The sequence below is a fragment of the Saccoglossus kowalevskii genome, chromosome 2, assembly GCF_978046115.1.
Source record: "Saccoglossus kowalevskii chromosome 2, keSacKowa6.1, whole genome shotgun sequence".
NCBI lineage: Eukaryota > Metazoa > Hemichordata > Enteropneusta > Harrimaniidae > Saccoglossus > Saccoglossus kowalevskii.
Window position 1 is genome coordinate 7,879,472 of NC_140642.1, and position 17,107 is coordinate 7,896,578.

At 34.2% G+C, this 17,107-nt stretch overlaps 1 protein-coding gene across 1 annotated transcript in view; it reads left to right on the plus strand.

Annotated features, from left to right (window-relative positions):
* Positions 1–17,107, plus strand: part of LOC102808833 (uncharacterized) — a 33,600-nt gene that overhangs the window by 2,358 nt on the left and 14,135 nt on the right. The window contains exons 2-7 of the mRNA XM_085490542.1: positions 7,706–7,828; positions 10,842–10,987; positions 11,925–12,045; positions 12,961–13,137; positions 13,686–13,797; positions 15,345–15,509. Of these exons, the coding sequence (XP_085346668.1) occupies positions 7,748–7,828; positions 10,842–10,987; positions 11,925–12,045; positions 12,961–13,137; positions 13,686–13,797; positions 15,345–15,509 (802 nt within the window). The 5' untranslated portion in view covers positions 7,706–7,747. The remainder of the gene's footprint in view (positions 1–7,705; positions 7,829–10,841; positions 10,988–11,924; positions 12,046–12,960; positions 13,138–13,685; positions 13,798–15,344; positions 15,510–17,107) is intronic.

The window sequence follows — 17,107 nt, forward strand, 5'->3', positions numbered from 1 at the left end:
GTCGTCGTTAATAATTGTTATTGTGTGCATAATAACTTTACTAATTCTATTCCAAACTTTATCAAACTTGGTCACCTTATTCATCAGTATAAAGTCTTTCCTGAGTTTGAACAACAGATGTCCTGTATGAAAATATCATGCAAAAATTGAGAAAATCTGATAAAATATTTTGACTGTTTCTACTTGACTGATCACTGGTGATACACATCAAAGGTCACTGATCTCAGTGGAAATATGCATTGTTGTATGTGTTCAATGAAGCAAATGATTTATCTTGTAATAATATCCTTGGTAATGTATCTCAAAATCCCATACTGGGTTTCAAAACCAACTCATGGAGAGATTGCACAGTCTGATACACATTTGCAAACCTACCAATAAAATCTTTACAGAAAACAAGATGTCAGAAAATCAATATAAGCACTCCTATGAACTGGGTGCCTAACTTTGATCAAGATCTGAAGCTAATAGAAAATCTGTTTAGTTCAAAGGGCAGAGCTCCAGAAGGAATACCTACACTTTATGCAAATTTTTTTAAATTATGCTAATTTATTTATGACGTAGCAGTTTCTGTGCTCATGAATATTCATTAATTTGTGGGTCAATACATTTTAAAAGGGGCGATATATTATTTTTGGGGGAAGAGTTAGAAAGGGGGATTAGCAATCCTTAGGGGGTCAATACAAAAGAAGGGACCCATTTGGAGATCAGCCATGCTCCTCGTGTCTGTTGTTGCACGTGACCTACAGCTGTCAACTGTGTTCGTTCTTCGACTGTGTTCGTTCTTCGACGACTTCGACTTGAGTCCATGTGGGGTAGTATTCTTGTGTTCTGTTTTCCTGACTTGAGTTTTTGAATCCGCTGTTTATGTTTTTAACGTCTTTCATGTCTTTTGTAGGAGTGTCCAATCCATGATTCGAACTTGTGATCTTTGAGTTCCCAGCGCACTGTCTTGTCCACTGTACCACGAGTGTCTTCACACAGGAGTTAGGATTTAAGTCCTATTCATAGGAGCACTGTCTTCACTAGCATTCAAAAATCTAACTAAACATACTGGATTCGAACCAGCGATCGCTCACATTGCTGACATAGTACAAATCAACTGAGCTATGTGGGTAGTCATGCAAATTAAATAATTTGTTGTCATATTTAGCTTTATTGCCAAATGGTGTTTGCGAGAAAAAGATGGGCAGGCAAGGGAATTGAACCCAGGTCCTCCTGATCACTATGTAGAGAACTGACCCACAAGACCACAATGGATTGACTGGATGTGTTTGCATTTGATAAGACTATATAGTGTGTATATATATAGAAATACAACATATTTCTATTATTGAGTTACAATTGTCCAAAAAATTGCCAATTTTGTGTTTTTACTTGTGTAAACTATATACATGGCATAACCCGTTAGTGTACATCTTGCCAATTGGGTGTTTGCCATTTGCGTTGCCCATACCTGACCCGACCCTAACCCTAATGTCAAGACACGTTCCTGTTAATAATTCTGTTGCCCATACCTGACTCGACCCTAACCCTAATGCCAAGACACGTTCCTGTTTATAATTGCTCAATAATGATACTCTGTTGTGCACTGTCTGCGGGTAAGTTGCATTGATGTCAACTGATTAAACAAGTCGCGTTTAAGTAATTTCCACTATTAACAAGTGGTTAAATTGTGACAATAAATGTGTGGACAAATATTTGAGATTAATTTTGGTGTAGACAACTCTCGTGTAATTATTTTACACCATTACAAGTTGTTAAATTGAGAGAATAAATGTCTCAACAAATATTAAATACTTAGTTTGATGTAAACAACTCACGTTTGATTAATTCCCACAATTACAGGTTGTTAAATTGAAAGAATAAATGTACGGACAAATATTTTAGACTTATTTTTGTGTAGACATCTCTCGTTTGATTAATTCCCACAATTACATGTTGTTAAATTGAGAGAATAAATGTGCGGACAAATATTTTAGACTTATTTTGGTGTAGACAGCTCTCGTTTAATTATTTTACACCATTACAAGTTGTTAAATTGAGAGAATAAATGTATGGACAAACATTTTAGACTTATTTTGGTGTAGACAGCTCTCGTTTAATTATTTTACACCATTACAAGTTGTTAAATTGAGAGAATAAGTGTGCGGACAAATATTTTAGACTTATTTTGGTGTAGACAGCTCTCGTTTGATTAATTCCCACAATTATAAGTTGTTAAATTGAGAGAATAAATGTGCGGACAAATATTTTAGACTTATTTTGGTGTAGACAGCTCTCGTTTAATTATTTTACACCATTACAAGTTGTTAAATTGAGAGAATAAATGTGTGGACAAATATTTTAGACTTATTTTGGTGTAGACAGCTCTCGTTTAATTATTTTACACCATTACAAGTTGTTAAATTGAGAGAATAAATGTGCGGACAAATATTTTAGACTTATTTTGGTGTAGACAACTCTCGTTTGATTATTTTACACCATTACAAGTTGTTAAATTGAGAGAATAAATGTATGGACAAATATTTTAGACTTATTTTGGTGTAGACAGCTCTCGTTTAATTATTTTACACCATTACAAGTTGTTAAATTGAGAGAATAAATGTGCGGACAAATATTTTAGACTTATTTTGGTGTAGACAGCTCTCGTTTAATTATTTTACACCATTACAAGTTGTTAAATTGAGAGAATAAATGTGCGGACAAATATTTTAGACTTATTTTGGTGTAGACAACTCTGGTTTAATTAATTCCAACAATTACAAGTTCTTAAATTGACAGAATGAATGTATGGACAAATATTGACCATTATATTTGTGAGTAAATACCTGTTGTTTAATTAATTTCCACCTCTACAAGGTTGAGAGAATAAATGTGTCGACAAATATTTGATACTTATTTAGGTGTAAGAACTCGTGTTTGACCAACTTCCACCATTGCAAGTTGTTAAGGTAGAGATGCAGTTTATTTGGCTTGCTTTTTAATTGAGTAATTAGACAATGAAGATGGTATTATATATCCAACATGTTATATATTTTCTGAAAGCTTATTATACAAACTTTGTAAAACTTGTCTTTATTTTAAATATCCAGAATGCGTTTTTGATTTTGGGTCAAAAATATGCTTTTTTGGACAAAAGTGGTTTTAAAAAAATTAGCTTAAAAACTTCAAGTCCGTTTGTGGGTAAAATTACATCACTGGATACCTTGGTATACTACTAATTCAAATGCGTCCACTCATCTCTCTAACGGCTTTCAAAGTCGCACAGCATGACCTCTAAGTTCACTCTTTTCTATTTTTGCATAATTTATATATCCATGTTAATTGCGGACTTGTTATTTTTGTTCCACTCGCTGTAATAAACTGTCCGGACGCATTTTGAAGGGGGAACACCTTGTCAATAATGTGTGAAAATTTTGAGGCAAATGGCCAAAGCGTCTATCAGCTATTTTAATTTAAAACCCAAGAATTCACCAAAAATAGAAGACGAGAAAAAGGCTAATTTGCATATTTGCGCGTTAAACCGGGAATTACTGCTTTGTCATACTTTCTAGACTATTGAAATTGAAAGTTAACGTATAGACATAGACATTTTATGTAAAATCGTTGGACCAGAACAACTGCTCTTGAATATATAAATCAGAAACACGTCATTCATACCAGTGTTTTGATGGGGACGGTAAAAACACATGGCAATGCCCAGTAAATATGACGTCATCTCATGAATTATTAAACAGGGGGCGGTCCTAGGAAGGTGACCTTTTATCACGATCAAAACATCATGGCTTCTCTTCGATGTATTTTCAATAAAAAATCTACGAGTATTTCAGAGCCTATGGTTTACCGTGAAGAGTACAAAGTGGGATATTAAATTATTTATCCTTGATGATTTTTATGTAGTATTGAGAACCAACTCCAGGAAGCGAACGCACAATAATGAATAGTCGCGTAATCCTGGAATCGAAACGCGAGGCACAGAAGTTTTGTTCATCGTTTCCAATCCCATTTTTCCCACTGCAACATATTTGTTAAAAGAAATATTTGAATTCTGTTCGTTTTTTAAGGAGGCATTTTTTAATTTTTTCCGATTTTGGCAACGCCTTATTCAGGGATTTTCTAAGACAGTCGCAGACGGATGTACGTACAAAACATGCTGTTGTACTACCGGCGACGGTCGCCTGCAAGAAGAGAGCTCCAGCTCCTAACGTAAAAGTTTTAAAATTTCGACCGGTTTTAAATAATTTGTGTTGGAAATCTGACATGTTTTAAGAGTGCAAAATGAAGGTGCATTTTCGAGCGGTCGAATTTTTCTGAATAGAAATCGGCAAATGAAAAAAAAAATGGGAGTGCTAAACAGTGTGCTTCGTTAGTTTAAAAAAAAATGGAATGTCCGTCAAATTGACGTAGACTTCCCCATTTTTCACGGAAAAAGCAAAGGTCGTGGCCGAGTTGCAGGCTAAAAAAACTCAAAAATCAAAACAAAATCATCAATCAGTAAGTATTATGACAAGGAAAACAAAACATCAGACGTGGAGAGGCGGTCAGCGCGTCAAAAGAGTTGTTACCGTAATGTATCAAGTTACCTCTCTCTGTGATTTATTTTTCATTGAAATTATTTGGTTGTTTTCAATTAATTTTAGCGTACCTCTGCAATTTATTTTAGCATTGTCAGTTGTTTGCTTCATTGAATTAAACGGAGTTCGACCGGTTGCAAACAAAGCTGTCTCGCACCACCTAGCAAAACTTGCGAATGATCGAAGTACAGGTACCCATTGGACAAAAGATACACAAAAGTTTGTATCTCCCCGACCCAGTGCAATATATCCGGTTAAAATCAAAGCTCACGTGTCCCTTATTTGAGGGACCAGATTCTGCCGTAAATTCGGGATGGGATTTAGAAAAAAAAATGGGACCTTTAAGGTGTATTTTGGTGTCATTTTCGGACATTTCAATCATTCCTGATGCCTAAAATAGAGTCTAAGTTTTACCGTAGTCATTGACGCCTATTCAAGAGTATGATGTTTATTGTGACTAGCGTGAATGGGTCAGCTTCGTTTCGACTATGAGCAGTTATCACTGTAAACAATGTTAAATTATTCTTCACATACTCAGTTTATTTTTTGAGAACAATTATTTAAAAATAAAATCTCTCAGTCAATCAGAAACTCGGATTGATGCCTTCAGGGAAAGTCATGTTTGGACGCTCACATCGATTTGTTTTTCGTTCGGTGGGCTGATGCCTTCAGTGTAGCTTTTGCCTCTTCCGACATAGAAATCATCTGAATCTTCTTTCTACCTTTCTTTCTTTTCACACCACGCATAATGTAATGATAAAAATTAGGAAAAAACGCTGAGGAAATATAATGTTTGGTTTGCTTGCGAGCGAGAACTGATTTGAGAATAATTGCACATGCGCGTGAATTGAATGAACTATGACCCGTACAATCTCGATTTGCATATTGTCAATCACAGGTCTTGTTATTTGGTTACTCATGCAAATTAGCCAATTGGACATAAACATTGCCACGTGCGAGTGTTTTTTATTTTTAACCTGAAAATAAATAGCAATTTTAACGGTGTTCCAATAAGAATTCATTGGTCAAATTTTCACAGAATGTTCTTTAGATAAAAATCTATATAAAAAACGAAAAAAACTATTTTTGATTGAAATTCACAAATAAAGTGCATCTCTACCTTAAAATAATGAAATAAATATACTGGTATCATTGGATATTTGATTTAATTGTGAAACTTTCTAACAAAATGTTAACTGCTGGCTTCGAACCCTCAATCAACAATTCCGCAGACACGGTATAAATTCAACAACACCACAGAAGATATTCGTCTGTTGCCTGAATTGTTTTCGTAATATAGAGAACGCCATCGACACTTTAACAAAACTTACCTTGACTTGGGTCTTGTTTATCTCTTGTCACAATCTGGAAACTGTTGAACAAATTGCGCGTCGTCCAGTTTAAGACGTTAGTTATTTTATTATTTATTCATTCAGTTTTGTATGGTGGAGTTTTGTGAGGTTTATTATTTTTTTGCAACGTTCTTTGTTTACTTGTTTACGGTTTGAGAGATTTCAGTTTATTTGATTTACGTTTTTACGGTAGCTCTGAGCGGGACTCGAACCCACTGTCTTTTCAAGTTAATTTTGTTTTATTTTGATGGCACGCTTGTGTACCACGCCACGACGTTGGTCGTTAAGTGGTGTTCATTTTTCTAACTACTCCAGTGTTCCGATGAGTTGAACGAAAAAGCCAAAACGATTGCTGGTTTCTGATTGCTTCGGTTCTGGTGAGTGTGTATCTAGTGTGATTCGAACCCATGTCGTTTGTATTGGGCGTTTTTTTATTTCCCATGTTGGCTACGCCGTAATATGCAACCACTTCCCCGTTTTATTGTGATTTTGAGTGTTTAATGATGTCTTCCTCACCCGTCACGCCATGACCCAGTTTCAACCACACGGCCATTTTGCAACACAGTTCGTGACCCTCGGCGTCACCCGACTGACTATATGAGCGTTCTGTTCAACTGTTCAACTGTTAAGCTAGGATTTATTACCGTTATTATCATTGTATTGTCACGTGATTTGTTTTACCTTATGTGTAATGTCTTAAGTATCTTTATTGTAATTTGTATATGCCAATTCGTATATACCGAGGAAACGACCCCCATTGAAGGTCATGTATTTTATGACGTCACCAATTCGTGTGTAGGTACTGCTTCTAGATCTGTGCTGTTCAAAGTTATCAAATCAAAAACAATACATAAAAAATACATTAAAAGCAAAACATTTCATCCACATTTTAAAAAGAAAATTATTCTAAAATATATGTATTCTGTATTTGACAAACAGTTCATTCGACAAATGAAAACTCACAGGAATATGTTTCAGCTATTAGAACAGAATGATAGAGTTTTTATAATACTAGTTTAAAAACGCACTTCAGAGATTGCAGTGTTTGAAGATGTAGTTTCTCAGGAGGCAACAGTACTGTTGACTTCTCCCTCCACTGGACACCAACTAACTATTTAAGTTGATTTGCATACAAAGCAGAGCTTGCAACATGATAGCTATCCATAAAGGTTTTTTTTTTTTACTTTTCATATAATACAGTAGTCACACAATGAGGCAGTTCATATTTGTCTCAGTGAATCATTCATTTTTGACAGACACCTGTACAAAATACTTGGACTAAAGCCAGCTAAATTTTTCTGTTATCTTGCATGTTTTATGAATCTATTCACATCTAAATGCAGCACTTTTTTTTTGCAATGAGACATTTGTTTTTATTCTAAAATATCTCAATTACTTTCAATAAAGCTGGAAATTATGTTCCTTAAAATAATTAAACAAATAAGCCACCAATATTTTTGTAAGATATTTACATCTTTTAAGGACATTCGGTAGACTGATTCCCCACTGTTGGTTTAACCCCAAAACTTGTTTGTATTCAAAATTAATTATGACAATGCATATTTATATTGAAACAAACTATGATAAAGGGAATTATATTATATAACAAAGGGCAAGGTCACCAGAGTTCAACTATGTTTTATTTTTGTTAACTAAATCATCTGTGACTAAATGTAAAAAATTATTATTGATTCTAAAAAAATCAGTTTTTACAGTCGTATGACACTAAGTGAACACATAAGACTCAACTACCATATATCACTTTGTGAATTGCAGATATATTTAAACTGCAGTACTTGGGTTTCATTGTATATAATTATGGACACTGCCAGTTCTAAGGGGAGAATGTTAACTGTTGATGGTCTGGGAAAAACTCGTAAAAGATCTAGTTATATTGAGGTAAGTCATAAAAACTTTATTTGGACCATAGATCAACCGCTGTCATTTATATAAGCGCATATGTGCTGATAATATAGCAAATATGATATTATAGATTTAGTTGTACTATTTTTACATTTTAATCTATGACTTTTTTGGTATATAATATTTCAAATTTATTTTCCGCTCAGGGTATCTTAACTGACTAAACACAAGTAATCGCATTGTTTCACAGTATGCTGTAATTTAAATACACATAGTTTGTGAGAAAATGTTGACATTTGACTCTAAATCACTGTTTCAATTCTTCTACATTTATAGCATAACCAAATTAATGTACTACATCAGTACATATGATATATCACATGGTGTAATTCTATTCTTCTTGAATGCCAATGTTCCTAAATATAAATGCAATGATCTGAATATTCATACAAGTATTTTGAAACTTTTAATATAATTTAGAGTTTCATTGGTTTCATCATAATAGTACATAAAATATGTCTGACTTTTTCAGAGTTCTCCCCAGGGCATTATTGAGTAGGGGTTCTAAGCTGTTAAATTTTGGGTAAAAAAAATAGAACCAATTTAGCATAATAATGAATACAATAATGGCATTAACAAATTATATTGTTATGCAAATTAGCTGATACTGTATGCATTTTTTCTGGGGAGAACACTGCAAAAAAAAAGGAGACCTGTTATATGTACTTCACAATATTGAGATTTACACTCACTTTTTACATTTATAGGTATAGTATTTGTCAAAATTTTTATTTACTTTTATTTCAGCGTTCTTTCTAATTTAGTACAAAGTCATTTAATATGTGTGTTCAAACCAGTACCACATGTTTCGTAAAAATTATTATAATTGACTCTCTTACAAGTGATTGTAAATATTCAAATTGTGCATTTAACAAAATTTATGTTCAAAGTAATTTAAGAGTTAATATTAATCTCATAGTTTGATTATATTTAATTTATAATTTATGCAATGTCTGCAGGTTTCAAGTTTTCACTATGTACATTATACATTGAGTGGCAATCTCATATTACACAAACCTAATTGCTTTTAAGACATTCCTACTATAGAGTGTAAAGGAATGTTTCTAAATTTAGTCTAACCAATGGTTTAACAAAACATTCTATTTAAATTAAAAAAATTTCATATTGTTGACCTTGACTGACTGGTGGTCACTTTTGTCCCCAAAAGCAACATTTGAACTTTTTTCTAGCCTGATTTCTTTCAAACTTGGTATTAACAACTTCAGGATTTTGAGGGCACTCAATTTGAGGGCCAAAATGTCTAAAATGCCTTAGACTGATGGAAATTTCTGACTATTTCTGAGTATCAGTCAAGCTTTTATCTAGGGCATAATGACCGCAAATTACAAACCCTGCATATGAATGTTGTTTTCTTTTACGATTTTATTTGTTCAGAATCGCTAACTGGTGACCATTTTCTCTCACCTGCTACCTGTTTCTCAGTTTTGGGATATAAATAAAATTGAATCACAAAATTTATTCTTTTTATTCAACGTTTGTATGAACAATACACGTTTTGTTTTGTGATTTGTAATGTCCACCTGGTGACTATATTTGTTTTATGCTTTGACATGCCTTTGTTCACGGTTGTTACAGACAAAATATAATAATACATACATGTACGGTATGTATGTCCTCAAATATTAATTCTGCCAAATAAACAGGGACTATGTCATTGACAATGACCCCATTTTATAATAACCTATAGTATTGTTTTTCTTTATTCCCTCGATTAATGATATCAATAATTTAAATCTGAACTTGGGGTGTTGCTAACTCATGAGGCATGTAGACATAAGTTGGTAGAATTTCTGTCCAGCCACAAGATTACAGATGTGATGCCATTTGTACATAAGTTATATAATGTACCTGTATATAATTTACTTTGCATGAGAAAAGCAAACCAAACAGTATTGCAATAAACTTCACTGTTTTGCTAACAATGTAGCAATATTGATATCAGTTTATCATTACAAACTGTTCCATTCAATCACAGTCCCTTGTTTAGGTATAGTCTGTTTGTATACATGCATCAGTGATTTCATCATTTTATTTATTGTATTTCCTTGTACATACATTTATTGTGTGCAGACTCTTGACCATTACCATAAACACCACTCTCTCTGGACATAAGTGGCGTTCACGTTAGAGATCTCGGCACGTGCTGAGACTCGGGACCGAGTCGGCATGTGCCGAAAATTGTGTATGAACGGTCGGGACCGAGTCGGCACGTGCCGAAAAGAACTCGATCTCGGTCCCGATGGATGCTTGGGACCGAAACTCGGCACCTGCCGAGATTTGCTGCCTGAACGCTCGGCACGAGCCGAAATCACGCCCTCGTTGGTAAATTTAAGAAAAACATAAGTTGATTGATACTAGCATGAAATGACGATGACAGGAAATTCGGATATACTAGTAGATGGTCGGATACTGTAGTAATGAATGCAAACCATCATTAGCGACGCATATTTATGTGCTGCTACAACCTCTATTTTCTTGCACCTTTTACATTGATGTGAAAAAAATAATTGTGTTTCGAATCTTCTTTGCCGTTCATGTGCACGATGGCTCGTAATAAACACCATTGCAACAAATGGATATAATTTCACTATAACAATTATTATTATCATCATATGCGTATCGTTTGGGCCAACAGATCGACGAGTGAGAGCGTGATTTCGGCACGAGCCCAGTCGGTCCTAAGTGGGTCCTGAATAACGTGAACACAACTGCTGTAATCCCTCTGCAAACACAACTGATTAAAAATTTCGGCACGTGCCGAGATCCCGTAACGTGAACGTAGTAATAATGTAATAAAATAGCAATGTAACACCTATACTAATTACTTTGAAACATTGCATGCCACTATTGTTTGAATATATTTCTTTGTATACTTGTTTGTTCTAGTTAAAAACAATAACTTCTCAAGTAATTCATGAAATTATGATACACCGAATAAATTATATTTCTTATTTATCCAATATTTCAGATTTTAGGCAATATAGCAGCTGACTTGGATATAATGTTAAGTGATTTATGTGAAGTGTATCCAGACCCAAAGCATTCATCAACAGTTAAAAATGCCACCCAGAAATGTAATTTTTCCGGACGAAAACGAGCGCTTTCCTCAATAAGGTTTGAGAATTAAAATTATTCAAATTTTGAAAAAGACAATTTTCTAAACCTTAGTTTCATGGTACTTGATTGGTGGCAACATATACGAAAATATACTTGTCATGACTCACCAAAACACTTTACATGTGTCTTGTACATGTCCTGGAAGTTGTGAAATGGATACAGTGAAATAGATATGGTCAAACAATTATTAATTGTTTATTTTTACTTTGTAAACTTGATAATTTGTTTTTTACTTTGTAAACTGGAAAATTAACTTTTCAGGTTACATGGGCAGTGTTACTTATACATTTGTATAAGAGTAATTATCATACAGTTTGTAAAATAATGCAATTTTATAAACTTGGTATAGAATATATGTTTGTAAAATAATGTTGTTGACATTAATGATGTGTGACTGCCACTGTAGTTGGGTATTCTCTTGTGTTTCACTCAAACCATTCAGTAAATATACATTGATATCATGACTCATTCAACGAAAATAGGCTTGATTCACATATAACCCTACACAATGTAAGCCTGAAATCATGACAGGGGATTTGAATTATGAGTTGAGTAACTATTTATAAAGGCAGTTTCATGAACCATGGTTTTTACCCTTGTGTGCGCAAAACTTCTTTAAGCATTATTGAACAAGTGAGCACATATTACAACATTAGTACACAAGTTGTATGTACATAAGGTATTCCTATCTCAACATTAGAATTTCAAAATCTTTTGATTACAATTGGTATGACATTGAAAATAAATATAATAATATCTACAATGGTGTTTACATTACTATTACGTATGTAAATATAAACTTCCTTTAGATAATGGTTGTTAATTTTCTTATCGCTTATCTACTAAATATACACTGCTGAACTCAAACGAGCTTCCTGGTTCATACAGAGACCTCATTGCTCTTATCAGTACTGATTTATGTTATTGTTTGCAGCGATGATGTGTTTTTAGATTATATCAGCTGTGCTGGTGAAGATGAAACTGTTATTGGAAGTCAGTCTGATAACAGTGGAAATGAAAGCGATGTCAGTAGTAGTAACATCTCTCTTTTATCAGTAAGTATTTCTATTTAGTGTATGGATGAATTGATCTAATTACTATTTTTACTAAGGTCAACTTAGGTCACGTCAGTGTCCTTGTTTTTGATTCTAATCTGTGAGTTCAACTCATGTCAATAAAATCAAGCTTAATTTATGATTTCTATTTCCGCAAGGTCAACTAGGGTCATTAAAAGCACTGTTGCACCAACAAAAATATTTATTGGTTTCTGGGTGGCGCAGGCATCAGTTCCAAAGGCTGGGCTTGGAATTTTTTTTTTTTCATTCAAAACAAAGAAACAAAAAGAGAGGAGAATGTGTCTTCCATTGGTGGCGTAATATCTTGTTCACTCATGTGTAGATCAAAAAACAAAACAAAAAATAGATCTTTTTGGCCTTTATAATCCTTGAAGTAATTTCGAGCCATTTAACTTTTGAATTATATGTGTATAGGTGGTTGACCGTATGGTTAGACCATTGTAAACTTTTGTTTGTAGTCTACTCATTTACTTGCAGAAATATAAACTGTTCTGCATTCTGTACATTGATTATTGAGAACCATTTTATTCCATGCAATTAATTCAAAAACCATACATTTAATACTTTAGTTGATGCTATATGCAGCTTTCAAAAATGTTCTTTGATGCGGTATGTTTTGGTATGTGCAATAATGATTGATACACATAAGCTTTATTTTCACTAATTGAACTACAAATGTATTTGTGTGTTGTAAAAACAACATGTTAAATCTTAGTCCAGTGTATTCATCAATATACAATATCAAACAATAATATCAACAAATTATACGTTCTCATCCATGTTGCCACTTTAATAGCAGTCTTACAATAAAGACACTGTGACAATCTACTCTTGAGTTCAGTTTTATTTTCCTGGTGATATGATGCAGTAATATAATATTTATTTATTTCATAGGAGATTGAAGTTGGATTCAACAGTACTCTTACAAAGGCTATAATGTTTGATCAACTTCCAAGTACACCACGTGAAATAGCTTTAATTGATAGACTGGTCTTAACGCATCCTGTATGGTACCAACCAGTTACCAGTAAATTGGCTGCGTTTCACATGTTGCAAGGACAACAGGAAGGGGTAGGTACATTTGTTCATTCAGATTTTATTGATTTAGTTTAAAGCATGGTTCTGCAATCCACAAGATTGCACCAATATGTATGATTGGCCTTCCTGTCATTTAGTATGTACTCACTACTGGTATAATAAATTGAATTGAATGCCTATTTGCTAACATTGTATATACATGTACATCATTGTCTGCCTTGAATAGAAATATTGTCACGGTCAGTTTGTATTAACAATATGATTTCAATAAACCAGTGGTTGACATTTTATAGACTCTCATGGCTGTTAATATCACTCCTCATCTAATTTTAGATGCCCTTAAATTATGCCCAACCAGTACACTAATGTACAATGTATTCTTCATATATTCATAAATATAAAAATTAAAATACTCCATAAATTCTGACTGTCAAAATGAGGGATTGAATGGATGCATCATGGCCATAGAGCAGTTTCCTAGCTAGTTTCCATCTTTATTTTATACACCAAAAGCTACGTTCTAATTGTATAATGTTTGGATGATGTGATTGTAACTAATTTCTTATTGTTTATGTATTCAGAGTTTTATTGTACACCATTGTATTGAAGCTGACAGTATGTCATTAGCAGTGAGAGTACAGACAGAATCACAGATGACAGTGCAACTTTTTACAATTAAAAATACAACTGCAGGTAAGTGGTTATCATCAAGATAAAAGAGGTATCACAATGTCAACTGACAAAACCCGATTCACTGTGTAGTTATCACAATGTGCTGGTCAACTGACAAAACCCGATTCACTGTGTAGTTATCACAAAGTGATGGTCAACTGACAAAACCCGATTCACTGTGTAGTTATCACAAAGTGATGGTCAACTGACAAAACCCGATTCACTGTGCAGTTATCACAAAGTGATGGTCAACTGACAAAACCCGATTCACTGTGTAGTTATCACAAAGTGATGGTCACCTGACAAATCCCGATTCACTGTGTAGTTATCACAAAGTGCTGGTCAACTGACAAAACCTGATTCACTGCTTAGTTATCACAAAGTGATGGTCAACTGACAAAACCTGATTCACTGTGTAGTTATCACAAAGTGATGGTCAACTGACCATTCTATATTTACGTCATTATAAAATGTGCTTTAAGAACATTGACATTGAATATCTGGGATATATAGCAGGGAGCTGGAAATCAGTGAGAAACTAAACTCATTACATTACTATATTTCTATTCGTTTACCATTCGCACACACTAGTATGTGTTACAATACTGTAATTGCATCATCATATTGCAACCCATAGTAGCATATTGAATAGGCAAATAGGTTGGCACTAAATATCATGCTCAGAATGCTCAGAAAATAAATTGCTCTGCACACAATTGAAATAATTTTACATTCTCCAACTCCACGGTTCTTGTGTTCCCACTTTCCCAGGAGATGGCTCTTGCTTTCCCAGCATTTGCTTCCTGCTTGCCCAAGGTGTGCTTCGCTTCCCGGATTTTTATTGCAGGAAATTTTCACATTTCACATCAGTGTTTAACATTTTCAATAAATTTAATAACAAAATATCTATTAGAACTGTTTACTGACCGTGGTGGTATTAATTAATCCTAAAACATTCAGCAAAATAGGGAAGTACTGTCATGATTTCTAGCAAGTAAACTCATCTTATCAGGTTGATTTGGAAATTTTCATGATAAATAAATTAACAATAACGTTGATATTGTGAATATTAGAGTCACATCATTCAACTTAAATTAACAGCATGGATAACTTCAACACTTTTGTTTCTGTGTTGCTGTGCATAATTGAATGCTCTACTTTACACCTGCTTGTGTATGAATTTAAATTGCTTCTTTAAAGAATCGTGAGTAAATTTCATATTTTTTTCCACATTCTAATTAGGTGATTACTATCCAACTTGTATATATTGTTAATCTGTATGCACAAATGAGCTTTTCCACCCTATGCAGTGATCTTTCATATTCTTTGTAGTCCATCTCTACATCTTAAGCTATGATATCCCCACCTTATGCCCTTATACTGTAAATAAATAATTTTGCTATTTTCATTAGTAAGTAGAATCCGCCAAATTGAATCAACAAAAACATGCCAGTGAAAAAAATAAATGGTTTTACAGTATATGCAGGACAAGCCGTGTGTAGTATAACTATATTTAATGCCACATGTTTGGAAATTTTGCTATTAATAAATATTGATCACTATTTCAGGCGTGAAATTACTAGAGTGTGATAAATGCTTTACATCAGTTCCAAAATTAATAGCACATCTATGTCAACATAAAGAATGCCTTCCTGTTCCATTGTTACTACCACTACCATTGCTGATTTCAAAAAGTATACAAGAACTGTCAGCCTTAGGTTTACTCGGACCAGGTAAGAACTGTCTGATTTAGGTTTACTAGAACCATGTAAGAACTGTCAGCCTTAGGTTTACTAGAACCATGTAAAAACTGTCAGCCTTATGTTTACTAGAACCATGTAAGAACTATCAGCCTTAGGTTTACTAGAACCATGTAAGAACTATCAGCCTTAGGTTTACTTGAACCATGTAAGAACTGTCAGCCTTATGTTTACTAGAACCATGTAAGAACTGTCAGCCTTAGGTTTACTAGAACCATGTAAGAACTGTCAGCCTTAGGTTTACTAGAACCATGTAAGAACTGTCAGCCTTATGTTTACTAGAACCATGTAAGAACTGTCAGCCTTAGGTTTACTAGAACCATGGAAGAACTGTCAGCCTTAGGTTTACTAGAACCATGGAAGAACTGTCAGCCTTATGTTTACTAGAACCATGTAAGAACTGTCAGCCTTATGTTTACTAGAACCATGTAAGAACTGTCAGCCTTAGGTTTACTAGAACCATGTAAGAACTGTCAGCCTTAGGTTTACTAGAACCATGTAAAAACTGTCAGCCTTATGTTTACTAGAACCATGTAAGAACTATCAGCCTTAGGTTTACTAGAACCATGTAAGAACTATCAGCCTTAGGTTTACTAGAACCATGTAAGAACTGTCAGCCTTAGGTTTACTAGAACCATGTAAGAACTGTCAGCCTTAGGTTTACTAGAACCATGGAAGAACTGTCAGCCTTAGGTTTACTAGAACCATGTATGAACTGTCAGCCTCAGGTTTACTTGAACCATGTAAGAACTGTCAGCCTCAGGTTTACTAGAACCATGTAAGAACTGTCAGCCTTAGGTTTACTAGAACCATGTAAGAACTGTCAGCCTTAGGTTTACTAGAACCATGGAAGAACTGTCAGCCTTAGGTTTACTAGAACCATGTAAGAACTGTCAGTCTTAGGTTTACTAGAACCATGTAAGAACTGTCAGCCTCAGGTTTACTAGAACCATGGAAGAACTGTCAGCCTTAGGTTTACTAGAACCATGTAAGAACTGTCAGTCTTAGGTTTACTAGAACCATGTAAGAACTGTCAGCCTCAGGTTTACTAGAACCATGTAAGAACTGTCAGTCTTAGGTTTACTAGAACCATGTAAGAACTGTCAGCCTCAGGTTTACTAGAACCATGTAAGAACTGTCAGCCTTTTAGGTTTACTAGAACCATGGAAGAACTGTCAGATTTAGGTTTACTAGAACCATGTAAGAACTGTCAGCCTTAGGTTTACTAGAACCATGTAAGAACTGTCAGTCTTAGGTTTACTAGAACCATGTAAGAACTGTCAGCCTTAGGTTTACTAGAACCATGGAAGAACTGTCACATTTAGGTTTACTAGAACCATGTAAGAACTGTCAGCCTTAGGTTTACTAGAACCATGTAAGAACTGTCAGCCTTAGGTTTACTCGAACCATAGAAGAACTGTCAGATTTAGGTTTACTAGAACCATGTAAGAACTGTCAGTCTTAGGTTTACTAGAACCATGTAAGAACTGTCAGCCTTAGGTTTACTAGAACCATGGAAGAACTGTCAGTCTTAGGTTTACTAGAACCATGTAAGAACTGTCAGTCTTAGG